This window comes from Aspergillus terreus, genomic scaffold (genome assembly GCF_000149615.1).
Source record: "Aspergillus terreus NIH2624 scaffold_8 genomic scaffold, whole genome shotgun sequence".
NCBI classification, from domain to species: Eukaryota; Fungi; Ascomycota; class Eurotiomycetes; order Eurotiales; family Aspergillaceae; genus Aspergillus; species Aspergillus terreus.
The window spans coordinates 59,057-84,302 of NT_165931.1; the positions used below are offsets into that span (position 1 = coordinate 59,057).

The window sequence follows — 25,246 nt, forward strand, 5'->3', positions numbered from 1 at the left end:
GTCACGGCATCGGGATGGATAGAAACAATCACATTTTCTTGGTCGGCGCCGCACGAGCCACCAGGGTACTTGCGATTATTACCCCGAGCGTATATACTGGTGAAAGATACGTAGATGCTGGGCGAAGTGAAGGTATAGCTGTCGACGATTGCCGTGTTGGGACCATCACCTGTTGGCGTGGCGGTGATTGTGCTTCCGTTCTGCAGACAGAGGTCGCCACTGGTGGTGGACACGGGCCAGTAGAAGAGTGTGGCCGTGCCAGGAAGGTAATGGCAGTTGGTGCACGGATCTTGCTCGGTTTGCCGGGTAGATGGACAGTTCACTGGTCGAATCGGGCTGTTCGTGTCTCCCGGTATCTCGACGGTCACCGACTCCACATAGGCGTTAAATAGGCTATTGTAGGTTTGCCAGATGGGGATGCAGTCTTGGACATTGAGCTGACAGGTAGGAGAAGATGAGGGCAACCGATAGATGGGGGTCGTCCAGGTGCTGCTTAACATAATCGTGCTACAGGGCCCCGTGCCCGGCCAGTAACTTGTAAGATACTCTAGAGGACCTAGAGCACGCGGGATCCCATCGCAGGCCGTGGTGACAGGGCCAGTATGCAAATCGCCTGGACCCTCTGGCCAGACCTGCTTGGTGCACGCCCCAGTACTGCTGGGATAAGTTTCGGTGATGGTAGATGTAGAAGTTGGGCCCATATCCATTAAATTATTTGCTCGTTTCTTGTACTCGACCCATTGGGCGTTGCAGGACACCGCAGATGCACCAGGACCAGTCGTCGGGCCATAAAAGTAGTCCGTCGACGTTGGCCAAAAAATCGTGGTGTTACATATACTTAACCACTGGCTACTCAAAGAAGAGGTGCATGTGGAAGGCAGGTCGGTTAAAGGCACACTTCTTTTGGCATCTCTGAGATGCGCACCTGTGTAGGCTTAGTTAATGTCTGCAACTGAGAACCGGAATTAAACAGAGGGCAATACCAGACGTCACAGGAACTCCAATGAGCAGAAGAAATATCCACTCGTACATCATTTTAAAGGCAGAATCACAATCTGGAGGAGAGCCAAGATAAGGACAGAGGTTGCATCGCTGAAGCTGTGACAATAGCGAATTTATGTGCTTCCAGTCCCATGTCGTACCCCGCAGTCACCGTATCCCAATATCCTACCATTATACTAAATGAATCATACCAGTTTTAGATGCAATGGGACCCTATTGCAGGTATCACAAACGTATTGGCTGGCGAATGTAAGACATAATCTCTGATTCGCCTGTGATTTGCTCGTCCACAGAATGGGGCCCTTTCAGTGGCGGTTTCCAGCACCAGCCATGCCACTAACAGCCTTAGTGAGTCGGTTGACTGGATTAAGTTATCAGGCTGCTTGCGTCTCTAGCTGAGAGCGAGATGATTGCTGAGCCTGATCAGCCTGATCCATGAGGTTTTTCTACTCCGTCTTCAATATGCGTTTTTCTCCCCACATATGGAGAAGTGAAGCTTCCTGTGTCTACCTATAGAGGCCCCACGCGTACAACTAGGCCTAAGGTTGATGGCAATGTCACGCCAGACTAGGGAGGAATGGAGGTCGTTTCAAACTTCAGACGAGCATCACGCCCGCTGTCTATCGTTCACTCTGACCTAGACCTTCTTCTCGAGATATTTGATTCTGCAAATGCAGCAAACTTCGTATGGTCCGCTAGTTCCTGCTGTTCCCATTTACTCTGCAGTTTAGAGATTCGGCGCTTAGGATGACATAAGTTAATGGCACCTGGCGCTCCTGTTATCTTCTCTCAAGGTGGCTAATGACTCTCACCACCAGGACCAAGCAGGCGTAGCTAGTTTCTCGTCACCTAGTACGTCCTGCGCTATATCCTTCTCATTGTTGAAAGTTGTCTTCGGTACACCAGGAACTCATGCAACCACTGGCATGATTATCCAACAAGATGGCCTGGGAATAGCACGGAAGCGCCAGGAGGAGAGACAGGCAAGGGAGCCATACCCCTGCATCTGCGCAGGCAATCAAAGGTCCAGATGCCAAGAAGGCGTAATCGGGGTCGCCGAAGTCCGTTAAGGCCTGATGTTACCCTGCACATGTCAGCAACAAGTCAGAAAGACAGAGACGCCACACAAGGGTGGTATAGCAAGGATCTTGAAAAAGGCCTGGTGAAGCTCAGCCATGACCATAGACTTTGTCTGTCATAACTTGGGCAGCCGCCTTTCTTCCTATAACCGCTAGGTTTGGCATGACAACCGGCCAGCAGACGTTATCCCCTAGACTTAGAACCCCCACGGCGAACATAAGCCAAAATCATAGTAGATATAGAGTAGCCAATGCTAAGACCTGCTCACTAACTAGAACTTGAATAACCTAGTTTGTTCACGCATAATCGCTGCCCAAAACCAGTGAGCCCGAGGTTGTCTAAACAGAATCATCCCCTCTAGCTAGTTAACTAAGCCGAAGGAGGTTTATCTTCGGGTTGTCCTGCCCCAGAATCCTCGCTATGGCGGCAATCAATGGACATCTATCTTTTAGCACCCCAAGAACGCTGAGCAGAACTATGACGTATTCAGAAGGTAAATATATACAATTTGACTAAGTATTATAATCGACAATTACAAGCATTCTAAATTCATTATAAAGTAGTTTGACCTCGTGTGAATCTTACAATGTAATATAAGATGGAGGGACCGATCACGAGTAAAATTAGGTGCTCCTTCTTACTCAAGGAAGCAACTTATAACAGGGACCCTTCCTTTGGCACAGAAGAGGTCACGTAAGGCCCCTGGCTTAGAAACGAGCTCCCGCGGGCCGCCGTCCTGGACAAGCACGCCATGCTCCATGACCAGGACGCGGTTGAAATCCATGATAGACTCCAGCCGATGTATGGTCGCGATGACGGTCTGTTGTCCGAAACAAGAGTGAACAAGATGGTTGATGATGTTGGACGTGCTTTGGTCCGCACTGCAGTGCATACGTCTGAGCATCTCTAGGTCGGCTGTGTATTGAAGGACAAAGTACCTGCGTGTACACTCATCTAACAGCACCAAGGCCCCTGGTTGAAGGATTGCACGGGCCATGCAGAGAATTTGCTTTTGGCCACTCGAGAAGGTCTTCGCGTCAACGATAGCATATAGGCCACCCTTTTCCTGCACCGCGTTCCACAGGCCCACTTCTTGCAGGATACTCACGATACGGTCTTCACTGCCCCGTCGAAATGGGTCAATATTGTCCCGGATTGTGGCGGTTTCCTAAGTACTGGATCCCGGGGTACGCTTGTGGCTAAGCTATCAACCAAATAAGCATCATGCTAGCGAAGATCTCCAATGCAATTAACGCAGTGTTACTTACGCTGTAAGGTCTACTGAGGACTTACGCTTCCTACTTCCACAAGCGCGATCCCTGCCTAGCTGATCAGACCTATAGATCTCCACTTTGATGGAGTGAAATCGTGAGATCCACCCGTCTCTGATGAACGTCGTGTAACTCTGTAGGCATGCCTCGTATCCAGAGAGTGTGTATTACTGAGCCAACATTCATTCTGGTCCAGAAGAAGCTAAGTGAAAGCAATGTCCTGAGTCCTGAAGATACCGTTTATGGATAGGGCTCGTGATATAGCTCATAAGGGAAGAAAATGTTTCTTGGACTGCACTTAATGCTACAAAACTTTCTATGCCATACGGGTAGTAGGAGGTAGAGTAAGGTAGATCCTCTGGCAGTCTTCCTAGGGTGCCTCCGGCGGAGAGATCTACGTCCTGCTATGAGATTGAACTACTATTCTCTTCGGCTGGGGAGGACCCAACGAGACTGTTTTTCTTTCTGTTGTGGACGCACAGTCGGGGCTACTTTCCAACCTGCCTCATAACGGCCGGGTCTAAGCTCAGCCAGGTAAAAAAACATACAACAGCACAAGTATGGTGGTGCTCACCAGGCGCAGCGTGGGCGGCTTTTCGCCGTATTCAGTCTTCCTTCAGGGCAATTCAGGCCCCTGTTTACCCAACTGATAATATACACCTAAGCTAGTAGGAAGTTACATTCGTGCAAATAAGACTAACAGGTAGCACCAAATCTTCCCCTTGTAAGCGTAAAGATTTGGATATCTACCACAGATAATTGCGTGGCTTGTAGTCAAATATACTAAGATCATGGGCCGGGGGCGCGGTGGGATATTGTATACCTTCCTTTTTTTTATTACTAGTTTTTTTCCTTGCTTAGGGCATATATTTTGTATTTGTCTCTTCGGAGGCTTGTCCAATCATGAATTAACCACTTCCTCTACTCTTGTTAGTGGCTTTTAACCCCTAGCTTTCATGGCTACGGGTACGTCTGACGGTGGATAGTAGGGTAGAATGGACCTCATGACTGTCATGGGCTCCATATGCCTAGTACGAATCATAGCCTAGGGAGGTCGGTAGGACCTCGTAGACATAAGAGGCTCCCATGGAAGCCTTCCACAGAAGGTCTATATAGAAACCTCAGCTGCTGGAGCTACGGCCTATTCTGCTTGAGCACACCGCCTGTATTCCCCTATGTGTTTCCCTCCTTATAGAAGTAAGATTCCCAGTCGCTCTATTTCGGTGAAAGAGTAACTCAAATTAACACTTTGGCATCGTAGTTCCCTTATGTCATACCTTTCAAGCGGTATAGGGACTTAGATGTTCTACATTAAGACCATAAAACAGCCCAGAACGATTACAAGGAGCGTCGTAGCTGGGCTCGCATTTAAGCCAATTGACAGGTATGAAACCAAGTGTTGAGCATAATGCGAAAGTACTGAGAGACGTAGGAATGGCAATGTTGACGATTCAGTGTTTGGAACTTCGATCTTCCGTACGTCCGTGGCGGCGGAGCTTTCCGTGTTGATTGGGACCTGACGATCCTGCGAACGCGCCATTGAAACTGATGAAGACACGAATAGCAGCGGTAGTATCTGGCCGTTTTCTTCCTCGAAAGTAAGGCGAAAATGTGGCCAGGTTTCTGGTCTCTGTTGCTCGAGTTTGGCCTCTGTAAGGAGATAGTCATTCAGATCATAGCCAGCCTTTGAGAGAAGGCCTAGCCATTCACGGATGACTTCCACCTGGGACGAATTGGGACTATCAATCACCATTTCACCAATTGCTGTCAAGGGGGTGAAGCGTCGACCCCTGCTCATGGCGTGTACGTTTTCTCCTCTTTCCAGAAGGCACTGCACGACTGATTTGGCTTGCTGTTCGGTGTGTTCGTCTCGTTTTGTTTTCGCCCATGACCATCTTTCAACAGCACAATGAAGCGCTGTATACCCACCAAATTGAACATATACACCATCATCCGTAATCCTGCTGTCAATAATGTGATGGCCAGTTATAAACAGGATTTTGATTCGTTCGAAAGAATCCCCATAATAGAGTCTGTGGAGAATCTGATGATGTAAAATGGTCTTGCCCTGTTTGTTCCTTTCTTCTGGGCCAATGCAATATGTATGTTGCTTGATCATGTACTCGAATGTCTCCGGCGGACCATGATATGCGTGTATGATGCCGTACTGCGACCCAGAAGCCATAGGATCAACTTGTCCTCGGTCTATAAACAGCCGTGCTAACTCAAGATGTTTATCTTCTCGTGGGCTCCCCATTGCATACTGGAATGCACTCCTATACCATTCCGTCAGTAAATGTGATGGACGCTGTGAGGGCGCGCATACTCTCCGGTTATGGTTTCAGCACCTGCATCCGCCCCTATTTGCAAGAAAAACGAGACCAACTCTGGATGTCCAGATCTCGCAGCGTACTTTCAGAGGGGAAAGTCAACACACTGGAAAGATAAGAAATTTAATAGGGAGTAGCTCACATGCAAAACTGTTTCTCCCGTTGGTGACACGTCGAACGGGGAGGCAAGCCGTTTACTAAGAAGCCGTTGAACATTTTTCAGGTCCCCATCCTGGCACAACTCGAATAAAAGAGCATTCGCACTTATTACGCGCCAATGCCGCAATTGATAAGTCCAGTTTCCCCAGCGGCGCAGAGCTTGCAGCTCTATGTTCAAGGGAGCAAGCCATCTTGCCAGCTCAAGTTTGAAAGTTTTCTTTTTGGTTTCGAATTGCGTAATTCTCGTGGAATCACATTTCCTTGTTATAGCCCGACTTGATATGGACTTGGTGGACAACTTTCCAAGCAAGAATTGATATTCATTCACCGATGTGGCTGAATTGATGATTGTTTGGGTCCTTATGTGCATTGGACATTCCTCGACACGGCTATTCGTGCATGTAGGATCATGTCTCATAGCTGATTCACCAGAGCTCATTCCTCCAGTAAGAGTTTGACTTGCTCCTCCAACAGTGCCATTAAGAGCGTTTTCCCTAGTCACGGTCTGAGTCAGTCCATGCGCGGATTATGCGATTAATATACGAATGTTCCCTACCGAATATAGAGCTGATGAACAAGCATCAAACTCATCTTTGCGCTGTCTAGGTCCCGTACAAAGTCAAGCATCCTCTTCTTCTTTGCCGTCGCCCGTAGTTTTCTGAGTGCCTTAGTTCTATGGTCGGTATTCTCGGAGGGTTCGACAATAGCTAAGAGCCTTGTAATGCGAGAATTGCACAGTTCGAGAGACATCCTAAGAAGCCTGTCATCCACATGCTTGGGGGAATCTGTACAGTCTCGACGTATCCACTGTACGGCATTTTGGAGAAAGACAACATCGTCTTTAATGCATTTCAAATCAATATCTGCGTCTTTTACCGAGTCCAGGAACGCATACAGTTCTTGGATGCCGACACAGAGTTGCCCCGCAAGGGATACAATCCCGACTACGGATCCTGCGACCCCGAGCGCGACCTCAGCCATGGTAACTGCGCTCTGAAGCCGTATCGTTTGCAAGGAGAAGGTTGCCAGAAGCCTAAATGAAATAAGTGGTGTTCGCCGCAGTGGAATATAAATATTTAGGTAGTTGAATGATACAATGGTGACGGTACAATGGTGACAAAGCTGCTTGCGATGCACGGACACTTCATGACGAGGCGACTACGCTGCGTACGTGGCAGCGCCTTGAGAATGGCTTCAGCCTTAGCGCTCAAAAAACAAAAAAAACATACAACAGCCGGGATTCGCTGGTGGTCACCCACCCAACTACTAACCGGCCGGCGTGTGGCTTGAGTACGGCTGAGCGGACGGGAAGCCCTATTTTCCACACCCTGTGGTCGTATGTACTTGAGAGCTATAAGATAGGAACCATATAGTGGACAGTAGCTCTTATCAAGGTCAAAAAAGTAACCATCTCCTTATCAGCACGGACGCTCACATCTACCAAGGAATTTGCCAAAAATCTTGCCTAATAGTATGCTTTGGTATCATAAGGCTTCTCACTTCAAAAACATGGCTGAAACTTGAAGAAATCCAACACCTTCACACCCTTAATCGAACTCCAAACACCTTTTGTTTATAGTTTGTCTTCAGGAACCAGATATACAGCTAGGTGCATTCACCCGGCGAGTAGTATTCAGCGTCTCTTGGAACCCTTCTTAGGCTTCGTCTGGAAAACGATAGAGGAACGGTTCTTCCGGTTGCTGTGGCGCTTGTGGATGCGACCCGACTTGCGCGAACGGCCCTGGGAGGCATTCTGGTCGATGTCCATGTCTGCAGACTGGTTAGACTTAGGACTTAAACGGATTGAGGACCAACCGACCTTCATTGGATTCCGCCGTCTTCGACTGTTCTTCCTGTTGGGCTGCAGTGAAAAGTTAGTACGTATTGTGTAACAAGTACTTGGGCAAGCCGAAAGAGAACACACCAGACTCGGGCTTTTCTTCAGTGCTGGGCTTCGGTTGAGAGGCAAGCTCCAACAGCTTCGCAGAGAGTCTCTCAGTCCGCGCATCCACCACCGGTCCAAAGACGGTGGCACGCAGCTTGGCCTTGTTGCGCTTCTGCACACTGGCGCGGACACTCTTCGCCATGGTTGTGAGATGGAGGATAAGAGAGAAGGAATTTCAAGGGAGGAATCTCAGAGGAATCGATATGCGTTAGAGGGACAAACCCAAAGTGTTAAGAGACGTGAAGATAGTGTTAGTATTTCTTATCAATTTTTTTTAGCGGTGGTTTGCCGCCGGGAGGAAAGAAAGAACGCCGATTGGGGCGGCGGAATCTTATGTCATCATATCGGAGACAACCTACTTCTCTCCTCCGCGACCTCGCCGGTCTGGGGGTCAATCGCCGGCCATTCACTGCCGCAAATCTCGGGTTTCGCGCCTGTCAACCACCTGGGACTGATGATCGAGAATCTTGCTTCATGATATCCCCCCGTTCCGCCTTCTCTCACCGAACCCATCACATTGAAATGTCTTTGGATAGAGCAGCCGCACATCGCATAATCGGTTTGAACCAGACCTCTTGAGGCGCTCTTGGATGCCATCCCTCACTCCCCGTGGCATTGCCATACCGTTTCGATCATGGCCTCCAGCATCAATCAATCCGAGCTCCACAGCGTGGTAGCCTTGGTGAAAACACTGACGAATGCGCAACTCAAGGATATCCTGAGGCATGAGGGGCTGGCTGTGTCGGGGCTGAAGGCTGCACTACAGCTTCGGATCATTGACTGTATGTAATCTGCTCGTGGTCTGCGGATTGGGTTATAACAGCTAATGTGTTGAGACCTCTTAGTCATCGAACGACTCAGCCAAGGAGGGCAGATCGAACGATTCGACAATCTGAGGAAATTCATATACGCCGTCGCAAATCGTCTACCGCCGAGTCCCTCTTCAACAACACTATCTCCGTCAATTCCTAGTCCCCAATATCCCACACCGTCAGCCTCTCATCCCATGCACCAACATCGACCATCACCATTGGGCGTTCCGTTGTCTTCGCCCGGATTCACACCAAGTATGTCCGAATGCGCTTCACCTATCCTATGATTGCAAGAGTAACACATGAACACAGGTCGTGTGAGCTTCAAGGACAGTCCTTTTTACACCATCTTAAAACAGCTTACGCCTACTGTGGAATGCAAAGGTGAGCATTCATGTACTGCTCTGTAAAATACCACGGTCTAACTGGATGCAGTGCGTGAGCAAACGAGAGACAGCGTGGAGCTCAAAGTTATACTTGATACAGACACTGCGACTCGGATGCAGACGGACCCTCACCTCCTTGTGATGGTTTACTGCGCCGCAGATAACGGATTAAACCAGTTTACAAACTCCGATGTTGCTTTTCCGCATCAAGTTGAACTAAAAGTTAATCTTGATGAGGTCAAGACGAATCTTCGAGGGTTGAAGAATAAACCCGGCACCACCAGACCGGCAGATATCACAAAGTACATTCGCAAGAAGCCGGGGTATCCAAACCATATCGTCTTGACTTATGCTTTGACCCAAAAGGTAGGTGCAAGAGCATACACTTGGCTGGCTATTTGCATTGCCAGCCTTCTTGTCCTTGGCCATTGATTCTAACTTGCGTGTAGAGGTTCTTCGTTCTTGCGAATCTTGTCCGACAACATCCCGTCCGGGAGCTTGTGAACGAATTGAAGCAACGAAAGGTCATTTCGAAGGAACAGGTCATCCGGGAAAGTATGCAACTATGCAACCCCTCTTATAATCACATAGCAGAACTAATGATTACTAGTGAAAAGCAAGGCAGATGACTCAGATATTGTCACTACATCTAGTGTTATGTCCCTCAAATGTCCTATATCCGCCTGCCGAATCGAGGTCCCGTGTCGCTCGGTAGTATGCACGCACAATCGATGCTTTGACGCGTCGTCTTTTCTGCAGTTGCAAGAGCAAGCGCCAACCTGGACTTGCCCCGTTTGCTCTAAATCGACGAGTTATGCGTCGTTACAGGTTGACCAGTAAGTTACACCTTTACTGATCTGGAACGCTTCTGACATCGCAGGTACGTCGATGATATACTTCGTTCGACACCGTCCGATGTGGAACAAGTGATCATCGAACCCGACGGACGATGGTCGACGGTCAAAACAGACGATGACGGCGGCGGCGCTGGTGGAGCGACCCCCGCTTCGGAGGATGACGACTTGGTGGAAATTCAAGAACCTGGAGCAACACCTATAAAACAAGAGTCTTTCTCCACCCCGAGCTTGATGGTTCAGCGCACACCTGCCCAGTCACGAGAGCCTTCAACGACATCATCCGCTGCATATATGTCCACCAACAAACGACCTGCGTCTCAAGTGATAGACCTCACCGGGAGTGACGAAGACGACGATGACGATGACCTACCTGTACGACCCGCAAAACGACCCGCACTGAATGCAATGAATCGGCCTGTCCACCGGCCGGAATTCCGCACCACGTATGGCACTGGCGGCCTCTCGAACGGGAGCAGTATGCCTTATATGGGCCAAAATGGGTCAGATTCGCCGAGTCTCAATGGTGGCTACGACGCGTAGTAAGGATGACCAGCATATTCACGGCGGAGTCATGGCGCATCGGGGTTTTCTATTCATATCGGTCGCATAATGTCCCTGGGGGTGTGGGATAGGATCAGCGTGATGTATTAGCTTGTCTCTTATCAATCTTTGGGTGTTAATCTGGGAAGCCATCCATGTACGGTAGCTCTCGATATGAGATGAGCATTCATCCGTTCGTATATTGTATTGCCAAAGACATTCCATTAGAAGGACATCTCGACCATAACATGGTGGGCGGTGGGGCTAATCCGCTGGTGTTTATCGGTTATCGGAAATTCCTCCTCAGCCATCCGCCCCTGTACCTTTACCAACTACTTACTACTTACCACCACATCGCATGTCAGATACCCAACACCAGACCATGAAATCCACGCATCCTCTTCAATAATCCAACCTGATCCTCTCCGCGCAATCGCTCCACCACCCCGCAACCACACCTAAAACACCTGCAACTACCTCCGCAACCGACCCCGACACAACAGCGACACAACACAATACGAACCATGTCCCTCGACGCCCCCACCTCCCCCTTCACCACCGACCCAACCGCCCGCCTCCTCAGCGCCTCCTGCCTCGACTTCCTCCTAATAGAGCTCGTGCCCATGGCCGAGCGCCTGGCAAAAGACCTCTCCAGCGCCGAGCACGCCCCGGACGACGACGAGCTGCGCGAAACCACCTTCTTCCGCCTCGAGACGCTGGGTTATAGAGTTGGTCAGGGTCTTGCGGAGCGGTATGTCTGTCCCTTCCCTGCGGGGTGTCTTTTCTCTTCAAGGAGAGGATAGAGAGGAGAGGACGGTGCTAACGCTTGTCTAGCTTCGCGCGAGACCGGCCTCGCTTCACGGATAATCTCGACGTGATCAAGTTCCTATGCAAGGATTTGTGGACGGTTCTTTTCCGGAAACAGGTTGACAATCTCAAGACGAATCATCGGGTATGGCCATGTTGATAGTGCAGGCGCAGGCTGCTCGGGTGGTGCAGGCTAATGACCGCTACGCAGGGAGTCTATGTTCTGACGGATAATTCTTTCCGGCCGTTCGCGCGGATGAGCATGTCTGTTCGTAGTGAGGCGGTGTCGATGGCTCAAGCGGTAAGCTACCTGACATACGAGCGACCAGAGTAAATCTGACCAGCGCAGTATCTGTGGTTCCCGTGTGGTGTTATTCGCGGGGCGCTGGCCAACCTCGGGATCAGTACGACGGTCCAGGCGGAGACGACTGAACTTCCTGGGGCGACGTTCCAGATCAAGACCCTCCAGCCGAAGCCGTGAGTTGCTCTGGTGCCTGCGACTCCATGTCACCATGCTACAGCAGCATAGAGCTGGACTCTATGTTCGCGGGTAGATAACACACCCTAACTCAGGCAGAGTTCTACAAAGACTCCGGGGGAGTGAATATTATTTTCATTTCTGCATGTCTTTAAGCGAACCTAACCTCCAATTCTAACGGAACCGATCCATTGCCACGTTCACTCATTCGTCTTCATAAGTCTCATGCTCAAAGCCTATCTTTCCGGGATTCCTTGATTAGCGAGGCTCTTCCATTTCCTGGATTCAAAGTGAAACCACCGAGGTAATCCCCGCGATGGGTTCGAATGTGCAGGCGCAGCCACCGAGGTGGGTGACCGACCCGTGGCTTGAGGGATGGGGATGGGCGTTTACTTAGGAGGGTTCTTGATGAAGTTGATGCCCTTTTCGATGTTGCCCTTGAGGCCCTCGGTGCAGGCGGCGAGGAGCTTCTTCTCCTGGTCGGTGACGCCGTCGAGGATGTTGATGGCGTTCTGGGCACCGTCGGTCTGTGACGATTAGCTTCTGAAAATCGATGGGCGCGTGCCGTGGAATTTACTTACACCGAGAGTCACGAGAGTAGAGAAGAACTCGACACCAGTAGCCTTGGCGATTTCCTCACCGCCAGGGACGCCGGGCAGGTAGACGTAAGTAGGCTCGACGATGCCGGTCTCGCCCTTGGAGGCCTTGATGACGCTCTCGGCGAATCTATGATTGTCAGCATAAGAAGAGGGGTTCGACTATGAGGGGTCAGACCTGTAGCCAGCATAGGCCATGGACAGGGTGGCGGAACCAGCGCCATCCTTAGCCTGGACAACCTCATCACCACCGAACTGGACGCCTGGAAGAGTGTTAGCCGTGGTAGATGTGAAGACCATTCTTCGAGTACGCACGCTTCACAAGAGCCTCATATTTGTCGGCAGGGATCTGGAAAGCGGGGGTGGCCTTGCTGAAGAGGGGCACAATGGTCTCGCCGGAGTGGCCACCGACGACGGGGATCTTCACGGAAGCGGGGTTCTTCTGGCCGGAGAACTCCTGGGTGAAGGTCTCGGCACGGACAACGTCGAGGGTGGTCACACCGAAGAGGCGCTTGGGGTCAAAGACGCCAGCGGCTTTGAGGACCTCAGCGGCAATGGGGACGGTGGAGTTGACGGGGTTGGAGATGATGAGGACGAAGGCCTTGGGGCAGAACTCGGCGATGCCCTTGACGAGGTCCCGGACGATGCTGGCGTTGACCTTGAAGAGGTCATCACGAGTCATACCAGGCTTGCCTGTGGTGTGTTAGATGCGGAGGAATGGGGTTGATGTTTGAGGAGCGTACGGGGAATGCCAGCAGGGATGACGACGACATCGGTGCCGGTGAGAGCCTTCTTGAGGCCGTCATCCTTGGGGAGGAAACCGGAGATTTTCTACACCGTCAGTCAACACAGATTCTGGCAGTCTATTCGTGTTTGGTCACATACGGCAACGGAGGAGATGTGAGAGAGATCAGCGGCAACACCGGGGGTGTTGACCACATCGTAGAGAGCCAGCTCGTCGACCAGAGGGCAGGCCTTGAGGAGGAGAGAGAGGGGCTGTTGGTGGGAACGATGATTAGCTAGAGAAAGGAGATGAGGAGGAGGGACAAAGAGAATACGGACCTGGCCAATGCCACCCGAGGCACCAAGAACAGCTATGAATGGATTAGTGATGTGGGAGAGAGGGCGGAAGGAAGTTCGTGACGCACCAGCCTTAACCATGGTGATTGAAGTGGATGGAGAGGAGATGGGGAGCTGTACAACGAAACAAGTCAATTAGCTGAGAGGAGAGTTGAAGAGAGGAAGATGGATGAAGATGGTTGCGAGGATGCACAAGGTGGAAACCGAAGCAGGAGAATTACTCCATGGAGGGGCTTCGGTGAGGGGTAGAGGGGAGTACCGTGACAGCTGATGCTAACCGGAAGGGACCGTCCGGTGGGGGAGACTTACATTGAGGGACAGAAGGATGGAAGGATAGAAGGATAGAAGGATAGAAGATGGAGATTGACCGAGCAACGAGAAGAGTGACCGGGGAAGCGGAGGAGCAGGGAGTTAGTTATATACCTGGAGGCACCTATAGGTAAGGTCTGATCACATGTGGGGGAAGGGGATCTCACGTATCTTCCGTTCTCCCTCAACATACTAGTTACATACTGTACACGGCAAACTGTCGGGAACTGGCCGGACGGTATTACCATTACCCATGACTCTATCCCACGGGCCATACTAAGGTCCTAGGTACTGTTAGAACACCATGGAACTCGAATACTGATCCCCAGATTCCGGCACTTCCCTCATTGCAACACTCCCCGAGGAACAGTCCCGAATTAATCCATTGACCCATCTTCTCTCGGAAAAAGGCGGGTGTTGACTTGCCTGGCCCAGTTCTACGTGAGATGTCGGCCCGACGGACGGCTGTAGACATGTGCCATCCCTCTACACCCATGATGATTCTTTTTCCGTCATCCCCATCTACGTCAACATCCCCTTGATCCAATCTTGCTTTGACTTCAACTTCGTCCTGGTGATTTGGAGATGGCTGGCGGGAACCACGCTGAATTTTCCCGGTAGCAACAGACTGCTTGCTAGATTACAACGGACGCTTCCGCCCTTGACCAGCATGGCGCTTTTTTAAAATGCTCGCCGCGCCCATTCCTTGCGATCAATGTCTTCTCTCCGAGAACTCTCTCCCAAATCCTCCCCGCGGACATTTACTCCGAGTCCTTCTCCGCGGCCTTGCGGGCCTGGGCACCACGGGGCTTCCGGGCGGGGGTGGCCTTCTTGACCTTCTGGGAGCGGCGGACGGCGCTCACGCGAGCAACAGCATCCTCCCGGAGATCAGCGCGGTAGCCGTTCTTAGCGGTCTTGTCGGCGACACCCTTGTAGATCCTGCACAGGTATTAGTCGGGCCGTCCAGATGGATGATCCCGGGGGGAGTTGGCACGTACTTGCGGGTGCCGGTGCTAGGACCGTAGGTCACGGTGACCAGGTTCTTGGCGGGCTGCTGGGGGTTGCCGGGCTTCTTGGAGAGGACGGCAACACCACCGTTCTCAGTGGCCTGCACACCGACGGCCTATCATCGGGTTAACATCGAGGGTCAGGGTTCCTGGTCGACATGCCATCTGCGGCGGACGCGGTGTAGAAATACCTTGGTGTTGGCGTATCCAGCGTACTACCAAATCATTAGTACCCGTACAGATTCGCGTGTTTGCTAAGGTGTGAATGGCGTACCTTGAACGAGTGCTTGTTCTGCAGGTTCAGAGGGTCGCGGGAGAACTGGGAGCCACCACCGCTGTTACGCTTGACCAGATAAGCATTCTGGGTGCCTGTTCAGACATGAATTAGCCTGTTTCCTCCAAAGCCCGAGTTTTTCCTGTCGAAGAGAGAGACTGCGTCGCAGGTCCAAAAACAATTTCTCCGGAACCATCGTAGGACTTTCTCGGGCTGCGAAATTTAATATTCACGTACGGGTGATCTGCCAGATCAGGTCGCTGGAAACGTTCGTGGCCATTGTGACGGTGTGGGTTGGCTTGGGCGAGGGAATTGAAGGACAGTCGGAATCGTCGCACGGCAGGTATCTTGAATCTTGAAGCCCTGAGGTGAATTCAGTGTGTGCCAACGCCAAGAATGGCTGGCCGCCGCTCTCGCTAAGACGTCCGTTTCGGGAATAGCTTTGTTGGGTGCCTGATATTGAAGGCATCTAATGACTCAGCTTGGCTATATAGAGCAGAGGTCTGATGCTTTATTGTGTTCTGTAAAACTATTCTAACTGCTATTTCAGCTACAGGTATATGCATAGTTTCGATCCATGGAGACTATGTATACAGTCGACTTCAGTAATGATCTGTGTTGAGAACCATCCTTGCGCTGCAATAGTATGTAGCTCAGGTGTTGTCGCAACCATATGCAAAGCCACTGGTAATGTAAAGCAACTAATTGAATAGCCTTACGACAAATCACAATAAGCAGACACTCTATCCATCTTTAAGCGGCACTGTTAAGATCCTCAAGGTGCCGGCAATGGAATGTGATATCACGTGGCTCCGCCAATGCTGACTACGTCAAGCATCTCCAGGCAACCTCAACCTCAACCATCATCCTCTCGCATCCTATCGACAGATCTAGATGTCTTGTATGCGGCTGGTTGTGGCAGCTCCCTGCCAGACCAGAACACCCGACTCATCAACTACTTCCTGAAGACAAGTCGACTCGTCGCATACCTCCGAGCGTTGCCGCCGGATCCGAACCTGGAGGCCTAGTACCTCAGTCCATTCGCTCTCACCACGCACTCATTACTCGCAACATCCCTACATACGACTTTCATCATGACCTACTACCTTCTCTCTTTCCTCACCTTTTCCGTCTTCATCTGCGGCACCGGTACGTGGTCTTATCAGAACTCCCAGCCAAGAATCCAATCCCTCTAACTGACCAACAGCGCTGTACCTCACGCGCTCCCGCTGGCTCCCTCTCATCCCTCTCCCAGAGTACATCTACCACCGACTTCCGTCGAGCTTCGCAGGCGACCTAGAAGCCGGCCTCAGCTCGTCGCAGTTCGATCTCGCCGGGAACATCGCCGACGGGGATGCGCGCGGCGGACTCGACCACAGGGCCAAGCAGGAGGTGAAGAAGATCATGAAGCAGCGGAAAGTCGGCTTCGACGAGGCGCGTCGCATCTACACGGAACAGCGGTTCGCCAAGAACAATATCGGGCCTGACGGCCGGCCGAGGGATCCGAAGTTCGTGTCCTTCTCGTGAGCTTTGCGCTTGTGGGTTTGCGGTCATGCGTTCACTCTTTTCTGTTTCTTTTTGTTGGTAAGCGTGTTCTTTCTTTGGTCGTAACGACGTAATCGGTAGCATATGGTTTCTTTGTCTACATTCCGTGGTGGAGATGCTGTCCTACGACATCAGACGGAGCCAGCATAGCGAAGGCCAGGAATAAACTACTCCAGTCCCAAGACCTGTTCTTGTTAAGCATTAAGATATTATATTCGGTGGAATTCTGGCCAATAACATGTTGTCTGAATCGTCACATCATGCTTAGTTTTCTGCCTATGCTTAAAAATACAATCACCGTCCTCGACCATACCCTTGCTGGAAGCCAGGGGGCAACGGCGGCGGCGCGCCAGGAGTCCCCGTAGGACCAAAGCCGGGAGGCGCAAAGCCCGGCGGAGGAGCAGCCTGCGGCGGAAACGGAGCCTGCTGGCCTGCGTTGTTGAACCCGGGGGGCATGAAAGTCTGCGGTCCGCCGTACCCCGCCTGGGAGGGCGGCGGCCGCGCGGGCAGACCGGGCGGAGGATTAGCCAGAGACACGGGCGGAGGAGGACCTGGACGGCTCGTCTGCGGAGGGGGCACATTGGGGAAGCCCACGCTGGGCGTCGGGGGCCCTGTGCTCATCGGCCTCGACGTGTCTCCGTTTGCCATGGGAGTCGGCACCATCGGGGTGCCGGGTCCGGAGAACTGCGGCGGCAGCGGTTGGGCGGGCACGCGGACGTTATGCTTGCGGGCTTGGGCGGCGAGCATTCGTTCGGCCTGGTCGCCGTGTCGCTCGCCCTTGCCGTCTTTCTTGTAGGCGTACTGCACGGAGACTTGCTTGTTCATGAGATACTGGCCGTTCATATTGGCGATGGCCGCGTCGGAGGACTCAAAGTCCCCGAACGACACGAACCCGTAGCCCTTGGAGAGGTTGTTATCATCGCGCGCGACCTGTGCCGGTTAGTTGAGTCGTTCGATCAGGACCCAGGAAAAGAGGCTTGCCTTTGGTATGTTGATCAGATTGCCGAACCGGCTGAACGTATCGTACAGCACCTGCTCCGTCACCATCGGATCGAGGTTCCCAACGAAGAGCTCTGCGCCGATCTCCACCGACTTCTGCTTATCGGCCGACGCCTTGTTCACGCGTATCGGCTTGCCGTACAGACGGATGCCGTTCATTATCCGCGACGCATACTCGGCATCCTCCTCGCTTATGAACTCGACGAAACCATAGCCCTGGTGTGACTGTGTGACTCGATCTTTCGGCAGGTGAACATTAACGATGCGCCCGGCCTGAAGCATGAGCTCCCATACCAAGCTGTCTGTGACGCGTTCATCGAGGTTGCCCACGTAGACGGTGGCCTCCTTATCCTGTTCCCTGTGGCTGTTAATGGGGGCACGTTGGTAGTGATGGAGATCGCGTACCAGTGTCTTGCGCCGGACATGGCGACCTGTGGACGTGGCGACGGCTGTGTGCGTGGGGTTCGGCAATTAACAGAAGAATTGATGAATATGGTAGAAAGACAACTAGAGATGAATAGTGAGGTTGAGGGTAGCGAGTATTGTGGTGAGAGAAGATTGTGAGGATGAAGCTGCTGGACGTTGATTGTACCTCTGCGTCGGCAGCTTAGCGGCGTCGGGAAAACTTTGAGCTTTGGCGGTCGACGTCTTGTCCGCTCCGCCGTCTCTCCGCCCGACACCATCTTTCTCCCTCTTCAACGCAACACACCCGGGTTCTGCTTTCGTGATCTACGGTCTATTCTCTCATATACAACCCGTCAAAATGGTCCAGTTCTCTGAGGAAACCAAGGTAACGCCCAGAATGCGCTGTCCTTGATCCGTCAGACTCATACTCACGTTTTTCTACAGGAGCGCATCTCCAAGGTTATTGACGTTTCCCGTGTTGCCATCCACTAGTGAGTGCTGTCTGTGCTATTTCGCAGACAGATTAGACTAATATGATGCGCGTAGCGGATACCTGCCTCTGATTGTCTATCTCGGTATGGAGCACTCGGCTTCACGGCCTCAGCCTCAGATGGATATTGGGACGAGTATTGACCTTTTACAGGCTACACCTACAGCGAGCCCAGACCGTCTCTGTTCAAGTACGCGATCCCTGTCTGGCACCAGCACCACGCACGAACTAACCTGAGGATAGGCTGTTCTCGCCGCTTGCCTAACGAACGAACACTTCGATTTTCAATCTACCACCATGGTTTTCCTTCGATACACTGTCCTAAACCGCGGATTGCCGGAGCGTAATGACGGATAGGGGTCTCTGTTATGTCGATGTCTGGAGTTTACATTGACTTTTGTATTTATACTGTGTTACTATATCCATAAAAGGTGTATTTCGATCTAAAACGATATAGAAAACCTCTGTAGACAGTCCATGTCATCGATAAGGTAAAGTCGGCTTCTTCGGCGCCAAGCATCCGACAACCCGAAAGTCTCAACTTCACCTCACCCACTCTCCCTCCTCACAGTAACCATACCACCCTCGAAACCAGGAGCGTCAAGTTCATGACTGCTCAGGATGGCCTCTCGTCATCCTTTGTGGAGACCGTAGCCGGCTTCACGGCCGGGATCGTCTCGACGCTGTGCCTGCACCCACTGGACCTGATCAAGACCCGACTACAAGGTATACCCCCTCACCCCGTCAACCCTACATCCCAATTCACATACTAACATATAAATCAGTGGACAGAACATCCCCATCTCGCCTCGGCAGCTCCCTCCGCATAATCCGACACATCCTCCAGCACGAAGGCGGCCCATCCGCCTTCTACCGCGGCCTGTCCCCAAACCTCCTCGGCAACTCGACCAGCTGGGCCCTCTACTTCCTCAGCTACAACCACCTCAAATCCGGCCTGCGGCGGTTGCACGCCGCCGCACCGGACACCCCCCTCAGCGCAGCGGAGTACTTCGCCGCGTCCGGCGGCGCCGGCCTGCTCACCTCGCTAGCCACGAACCCCAATCTGGGTGCTCAAGACGCGGATGCTGTCGACGGGGGCGGGGGCGCCGGGGGCGTACGCGTCGCTGGCGACGGGGGTCGCGCGCATCTACGCCGCCGACGGGCTGCGCGGGTTCTACCGCGGGCTGCTGCCGTCGCTGTTTGGGGTCAGCCACGGCGCGCTGCAGTTTATGGCGTATGAGCGGCTGAAGGTGCGGCGGGTTGAGATGCGCGGCGGCGGCGCGGCGCTCGGGAACGCAGATTACTTTGTCATCTCGAGTCTGGCGAAGGTGTTTGCCGGGGCCGTGACGTATCCGTATCAGGTGCTACGGGCGCGGCTGCAGACGTATGATGCGCATCTGGTGTATCGCGGGGTTGGGGATGCGGTAAGGCAGATCTGGGTGATGGAGGGCGTGGCCGGGTTTTATAAGGGGCTTGGGACGAATCTGTTCCGGGTGTTGCCTAGTACGTGGGTGACGTTTTTGGTGTATGAGAATACGCGGGTGTATTTGCCTAGACTTATAAGCCAAGATGGCGAGAAAGAATAGAAGTATCCAATGGATTGCATTCGTTCCTATAACTATGCCCTATGCCTCGTGCATTGGCTTAGGACGATGACTCATTATTCTCATTATACTCCATAAAGAACAACTTGTTATACAAGATTCTTTCTCGACGCCTAATGTAATGCTGCTCCTGCTGCTCCTGCTGCTCCCACTGAAGCCGAATCTAACAAAGCTAAAACGAAATGCAAACAAACCTGGTATCGTGAACAACAAATCAAAACAAACCCGAAGACATCGACATCGACATCGACATGATCAATGACTCTGTCGATCAATATAGTAATGATCCGCATCCTCCTCATCACTGGAACCACCAGTATACACAGACGAATCCTCAAAGCTCGACCGCCGCAGCTTCTCCTCGCTCGCGGCCGAGGACTGCCGACTGCCCGACTTAGAGGAGGGCGAGATGCGCCGGTCCTTGCCGCGGCCCTTGATGCCCTTGTTGCTGTTCTTGTACAGGGTGGCAAAGTACTCCCAGAGCTTGCGGTCGTGCGGGGTCATGGGCTCGTTCTCGGACATCTGCGAGAACTTCAGGGTGAGGTCTTTAAGCGTCGTGGCGTGGAACTTGTTCTGGTGGGACTGTCGAAGCGTTAGAGAGGAACTTGCTATCAGCGGCGGCGGGGCGTACCTTGAGGTTTCCCAGCTGCGTGAATTGCTTCCCGCAGTCGTCCAGCAGGCAGGTAAACGGCTTCGCGTGTTGGTGGGTAATTTTGTGCGCGCGGACGTTGCCGCGCTGGGCGAAGCGCTTCTGGCAGATATCACAGGAGAAGGGCTTTTCGCCGGTATGGCGGCGTTGATGGGTCTGCACTCGTTAGCTTCGTAGTGCACTCACAATGGAGGGATTCCTACCTTGAGGTTCCCCAGCTGGGAGAAACGCTGGCCACACGAGGGCTCTTTGCAGATCTAGATCCCAGTCAGTGAGTAACAGACACATGCAGGCTGAGATGAACATACAAACGGCTTGTCCCCGGTATGCGCCCTCATATGAATGTCGAGATGGGTCTTTTGCGCAAAGCTCTTCCCGCAGTTCGGCAGAGTGCAGGTATACTTGCGCTTCTTGCCTGACCGCGCGGGCTGCTCGTCAACCACGACGGTAGAGCGCGGGTTGGCGGAGGCGGGCATGGCGTAGGGCTGGGGAAAGCCATTGTTCCCCGCGTGGGTGATCTGTTGAAGGGGCGGAAGCGACTGCGTAGTCGACGTCTGGGGGGTGGCCTTGGCCTGGATGGCTTTCATGAGGATATCGACCTCGGTGGAGAACTCGACTTCGTTTGCGCAGCAGTTCTTGGCCAGGGCGGAGGAGCCAGTTGGAGAATGGCCGGTGGGAGACTGCGAGTGGGAGTGGAGGTCGTCCTTGACCAGGGAGTCTCGGGGAAGTCGATGGACGGCGTTTTTGGCCGGACGGATGTCCGGGATGGGCTGAGTAGGTGGTTCGGAGGACAGGCGCACGGGCGGAGAGCTCAACGGCTGATGATTGGGGACGAAGAATGGTTGGTAGTGAGGGTGTTGGTGGTGGTGGTGATGGTGGTGACTGAGGGTATGGCTGAATCCGTAGGGTGCAGAGGAAGACTGGTGGAAGGGGAGTGGGAAAGATGCTGGCGGGTTGGCGTAGAAGGAAAAGTTATGGTTGATACTGGAGGTCATCATGCGACGACCGACGCCATGGGAGGGAAAGTCGTAGGCCACGGGTTCTGCAGTCTCCATGTCTGGTGGTTGAGTAGTTTGCCGTGTAGAGTTGATCTGTTTTGCTGTCTTGCTGTCTTGCGGTTCTTTATACGTAGATGTCCGGAGGGTGGAAACCAAATCAGACCAAGCGAGCTGCTGCTGTCAGTATTGATTTGTATAGCTCTAGATTGTGAGAACTTACTGTAAGATCCGAGTGATTCCACCGTGGACCGGCCTTCCAGTGTAGAAGAATGGTCTGAATGAAGAAGTATATAATCGGATTATGGAACAATGCACCCGAGAACTCGGAACAGCAGCAGAGAAGGGCTTTCTTTTCTTTTGGCTTTATTTGCTTTCTTGTTGTGCATGCAGAATGGGATCGTGGAAGAGGAGGTGGAGGAGGCAGGGTATAAGATGGAGATCTAGAACTAGATATACACCGAGTCAAGGAAGAAGAATAAAGTCGAAGAAAATAAGAATAATCAATTACCGTGAATAAAAAAATAGAATTAAATTAAAATGAATAAAATAAAATAAAGGAATAAATAATAGAATGGAATAATCACACTAAAAGAATACTAAAATAATGCTCAATCCGTCCCAGGGCAGTGGAAGCAGCGGGGGAGGCCAGCAACAGGGATCAAGACGCTTAGAGAAAAAAAAAAAAGTAGGAAAAATCAGAGAAAAGGGGAAGAAAAGGCACCCAATGACAAAATGGCATTTGCAAGAAAGAATCATGACGTTTCGTGCAGCTGTTCTCCTCTAGCTAACGAGTTAGTCCCTGCGCTGCTCCAATCGCGGATCCATCACGGTCTTCCGATTCACTATTTAGTATTTACCGTTCGAGAGTCGAGTCTAGTGTCTATGTAGAGTATATATTCTACATAGAATGACAAAGTACCTCGCCACAGACCTTCCTTGAATCCATCTGTACATAATATAATATAATACAGGAATACAGTACTCAATGCATCACTGCAAAGTCCCTGGATGAAGCTACCTAATTCTTGGTCCGTTACCATCAGCAAGGCAACCTCTCCCGATCGATCGTCGTAATCCCACGACTAACAGAATTCTCCATAACCATATCACTCCCTCCGATAACCCAATGCTCTCTCTCCCCCCAACTCCTCCCTCGTAATCATAATCATACCAGGCAATCCCGCATCCCATCACTATCACCCATCATCCATCATCTGACCCAACTCGGTGGAGTGGACTAGACCAGGGGGGAGGGCAGCGACAATGAAAAACCGTCCAGCCACCACCAGACGCCGCGAGCAAATGGGGATCCAGCCAACTTGACAATCCCGATCCGTAGACGAGCCTCCCCGTTGGTCGGGTTCCCTGGCGAGCTAGTACCTGACTACGACCATGGAGGCAGGATATCCTGTGACGAGATTGTGAGATTGTCGATCCTCTTCCTAGGATCGATGCAGGTATCTACCTACTGTAGTTAGTACGTAGGTAGATGACTTCAACCGAAACGTCACCCGGATGAGATGACAGCCTCTAACTACGGAGTACTAGGAACTCCGTATGGAGCACCTTAGTTACAGGTACATGGGATCCCCTATTTGGCTCCACCCCCCGTCAGTCAACAAGCCAAGCTGGGCCGATCTTCATCACCACCACCAGGAGATCCTTCGTGAACGTACGTCTGGATCCGGGGCTGAATCCCCGCCGCCGTCGCTCTCCCGGCCGCCCGTCTGACTCAGGCCTAGAGCCCATTCATTCCACCGCAGACGAACTAGCTCCCTGCAAGTGAGTCTTGGTGTCGGGATGGATGGATGGATGGATGGATCGAGGCGACGACGGTGGGGGCATGGAGTCCAGCCATGCATCGCTCCCCCCCATGCGGATTCGGAGGCGATGGTTAGTCTCAGACTGGTTGCAGTGAGGCTGCAGCAAACCCGACAGGTCCGGTCACGGGCTAAGCTGAGCTGAGCTGAACGACGAATGATCTAGTTGCGAGGGGGGAGGAGATCATGAGGGCTGTCTTATGGACTGACTTTTGTCATGTCATGTCTTGTCCGCGGAGGCCTGGAGCAGAGTATAGACTACCTCCCACCTAACTACCAACGAAGGTACTTTTTCCCCATGGTTCGGCGGCAGAGCAACACACGACTAGACAGACAGACAGCCAGACAGACAGCCCAAGGGACGCGCCGATCAAATAGTGCGATTGCAGGGCCTCCACTCCTTGGCGTGGACCTGCAGTGGCCGGTGGATGCCTTCTCTTCCTTTTTTTTTCTTTTTTCGCGGGTTCTTCGCAACAGCCGCGACTGGCGACAAATGTTTAACTCGTCCATTTGGTCGGCCGTGCAGCCGATCGGACCCGTATTGCATACGTAACCTTTCCCAGGAGGGGAAAGCCTCATTCTTGATGCAGTGGTTACGAGGAAAGGGTTTGGATTTTTCATTATTAAAAAATCAGGACTACTTGTATTGTACTCCGGACGGAGTACTGGGATGTGATTGCTTCTCATCTCACGGCGTCTCGGTTCTCCTCGGTGGATCAGGACTTCTTCCTACCTGGATCGACCAACCAACTGAACGGCCCTGGATACGAGCGCCAACTGGTCATGTCTTTCAGCAGCGCAATCTGATGTGAGCTCTGGTGTAACACTCGGAGGTTCCTCTTCTGTTGTCGGAAGAGACCATTACGTGGGCCGCTTGGCGTGTCAGACTCGGGGCAGATACCTCTCGTGCAGAGGGAAAGGAGAATAAGCTGCAAGGACAGACCGAGAGAGGAGCATGTCGGTTTCTTTTCCCCGTTGCCGTAACGGGCCGGGCCTTCTTCGCCTCGCGGACGGACGGTCGACTGGTCATTTCCCTTCCCTTCCCTTTTACCTGAGATCGGATCGTCCGGAGTATACACTATCCTCTTTGAAGATGAAGACAGATACAGTAGAGTCTCAAATGGTGTCACTAGTTACGGGACTAACCGCCCTAGTGCGGACTATTGGATCTGTTCAACCCAGCTGGCGCCTCCATTCATGTACGGGGTACTAGTACGCCGTACGCATATACTCCGTATACTGGTATGTCTGTCCGTCTGTCTGTCTTGCCACATCGAAGATCGGATCCGCCCAGATCAGCCCCATCCAGGAACTAATTTTACGTGCATACCCCCGACACAGCATGCCGGCGGTTCGTCGCAAGACAAGATGTAATGATGATGGTGCCTGATCAGCACACGACCGAGTGGAGCGGCAATGGGATACATCACAAACGGTGGTCCACTCAATCTGGATGTTCCGTAGAGACAACAGGCTGACTGTGTTGGATCTTGCTTAACTAACTAGTTACTCCGCGCTGAGACTCTTGCCCGATCAGGTCCCGCCTGATGACACCGCTTTTTCTTACTACACTCAACACGATGCATCCAGCCGGGGGAGGCCAACAGCCTGGAGCGAATGGTCAATGTCAATGTCATCACGACGTCGGTGGTGAGCAACAGGCGTCTTGTGTTTGCTGCATGGAGTGGCAAATGGCAAATCTACTGCCCTGATCCTGTAGATGCTTATACCTTTCGCATCCGAGATCCATTGTCTTGTCCGCACGCAGCAAACACACCCTAGTCACATCTTCTTCTCTACATG

At 52.2% G+C, this 25,246-nt stretch overlaps 12 protein-coding genes across 12 annotated transcripts in view; 4 read left to right on the forward strand and 8 right to left on the reverse strand.

The window, feature by feature from the left end:
* Positions 1-701, reverse strand: part of ATEG_05647 (uncharacterized protein) — a gene marked incomplete at both ends in the record, with an annotated part of 1,174 nt that extends 473 nt beyond the window's left edge. Inside the window, one exon of the mRNA XM_001214825.1 lies at positions 55-701. Within this exon, the coding sequence (XP_001214825.1) occupies positions 55-701 (647 nt within the window). The remainder of the gene's footprint in view (positions 1-54) is intronic.
* A 2,018-nt stretch (positions 702-2,719) lies between these two features.
* ATEG_05648 (uncharacterized protein) lies at positions 2,720-3,079 on the reverse strand (the record flags this gene model as incomplete). The annotated part of the gene is made up of 1 exon (XM_001214826.1): positions 2,720-3,079. The coding sequence occupies one exon, from the start codon at positions 3,077-3,079 to the stop codon at positions 2,720-2,722; it is 360 nt and encodes a 119-aa protein (XP_001214826.1).
* Positions 3,080-4,659: 1,580 nt separating this feature from the next.
* On the reverse strand, positions 4,660-6,823 carry ATEG_05649 (uncharacterized protein; the record flags this gene model as incomplete). Its single annotated transcript, XM_001214827.1, has 3 exons — positions 4,660-5,629; positions 5,791-6,336; positions 6,399-6,823. 3 exons carry the CDS (start codon positions 6,821-6,823, stop codon positions 4,660-4,662), a joined length of 1,941 nt encoding a protein of 646 aa, XP_001214827.1.
* Positions 6,824-7,475: 652 nt separating this feature from the next.
* Positions 7,476-7,929, reverse strand: ATEG_05650 (DUF2423 domain-containing protein; the record flags this gene model as incomplete). Its single annotated transcript, XM_001214828.1, has 3 exons — positions 7,476-7,612; positions 7,662-7,703; positions 7,767-7,929. The coding sequence occupies 3 exons, from the start codon at positions 7,927-7,929 to the stop codon at positions 7,476-7,478; spliced, it is 342 nt and encodes a 113-aa protein (XP_001214828.1).
* Positions 7,930-8,421: 492 nt separating this feature from the next.
* ATEG_05651 (uncharacterized protein) lies at positions 8,422-10,382 on the forward strand (the record flags this gene model as incomplete). Its single annotated transcript, XM_001214829.1, has 6 exons — positions 8,422-8,569; positions 8,633-8,854; positions 9,035-9,351; positions 9,435-9,540; positions 9,596-9,821; positions 9,866-10,382. 6 exons carry the CDS (start codon positions 8,422-8,424, stop codon positions 10,380-10,382), a joined length of 1,536 nt encoding a protein of 511 aa, XP_001214829.1.
* A 524-nt stretch (positions 10,383-10,906) lies between these two features.
* On the forward strand, positions 10,907-11,523 carry ATEG_05652 (trafficking protein particle complex subunit; the record flags this gene model as incomplete). The annotated part of the gene is made up of 3 exons (XM_001214830.1): positions 10,907-11,133; positions 11,217-11,334; positions 11,401-11,523. 3 exons carry the CDS (start codon positions 10,907-10,909, stop codon positions 11,521-11,523), a joined length of 468 nt encoding a protein of 155 aa, XP_001214830.1.
* A 533-nt stretch (positions 11,524-12,056) lies between these two features.
* On the reverse strand, positions 12,057-13,424 carry ATEG_05653 (malate dehydrogenase; the record flags this gene model as incomplete). Its single annotated transcript, XM_001214831.1, has 7 exons — positions 12,057-12,194; positions 12,249-12,393; positions 12,442-12,526; positions 12,579-12,956; positions 13,007-13,094; positions 13,149-13,357; positions 13,412-13,424. The coding sequence occupies 7 exons, from the start codon at positions 13,422-13,424 to the stop codon at positions 12,057-12,059; spliced, it is 1,056 nt and encodes a 351-aa protein (XP_001214831.1).
* A 989-nt stretch (positions 13,425-14,413) lies between these two features.
* Positions 14,414-15,213, reverse strand: ATEG_05654 (60S ribosomal protein L28; the record flags this gene model as incomplete). Its single annotated transcript, XM_001214832.1, has 5 exons — positions 14,414-14,591; positions 14,651-14,775; positions 14,851-14,874; positions 14,934-15,028; positions 15,171-15,213. 5 exons carry the CDS (start codon positions 15,211-15,213, stop codon positions 14,414-14,416), a joined length of 465 nt encoding a protein of 154 aa, XP_001214832.1.
* An 814-nt stretch (positions 15,214-16,027) lies between these two features.
* Positions 16,028-16,460, forward strand: ATEG_05655 (DUF2015 domain-containing protein; the record flags this gene model as incomplete). The annotated part of the gene is made up of 2 exons (XM_001214833.1): positions 16,028-16,082; positions 16,141-16,460. The coding sequence occupies 2 exons, from the start codon at positions 16,028-16,030 to the stop codon at positions 16,458-16,460; spliced, it is 375 nt and encodes a 124-aa protein (XP_001214833.1).
* A 312-nt stretch (positions 16,461-16,772) lies between these two features.
* On the reverse strand, positions 16,773-17,902 carry ATEG_05656 (U2 snRNP complex subunit HSH49; the record flags this gene model as incomplete). The annotated part of the gene is made up of 3 exons (XM_001214834.1): positions 16,773-17,408; positions 17,442-17,835; positions 17,883-17,902. The coding sequence occupies 3 exons, from the start codon at positions 17,900-17,902 to the stop codon at positions 16,773-16,775; spliced, it is 1,050 nt and encodes a 349-aa protein (XP_001214834.1).
* Positions 17,903-18,240: 338 nt separating this feature from the next.
* Positions 18,241-19,612, forward strand: ATEG_05657 (uncharacterized protein; the record flags this gene model as incomplete). The annotated part of the gene is made up of 5 exons (XM_001214835.1): positions 18,241-18,267; positions 18,327-18,373; positions 18,429-18,562; positions 18,847-19,098; positions 19,158-19,612. The coding sequence occupies 5 exons, from the start codon at positions 18,241-18,243 to the stop codon at positions 19,610-19,612; spliced, it is 915 nt and encodes a 304-aa protein (XP_001214835.1).
* A 619-nt stretch (positions 19,613-20,231) lies between these two features.
* Positions 20,232-21,680, reverse strand: ATEG_05658 (uncharacterized protein; the record flags this gene model as incomplete). Its single annotated transcript, XM_001214836.1, has 4 exons — positions 20,232-20,558; positions 20,608-20,781; positions 20,829-20,882; positions 20,934-21,680. 4 exons carry the CDS (start codon positions 21,678-21,680, stop codon positions 20,232-20,234), a joined length of 1,302 nt encoding a protein of 433 aa, XP_001214836.1.
* Positions 21,681-25,246: the final 3,566 nt, after the last annotated feature.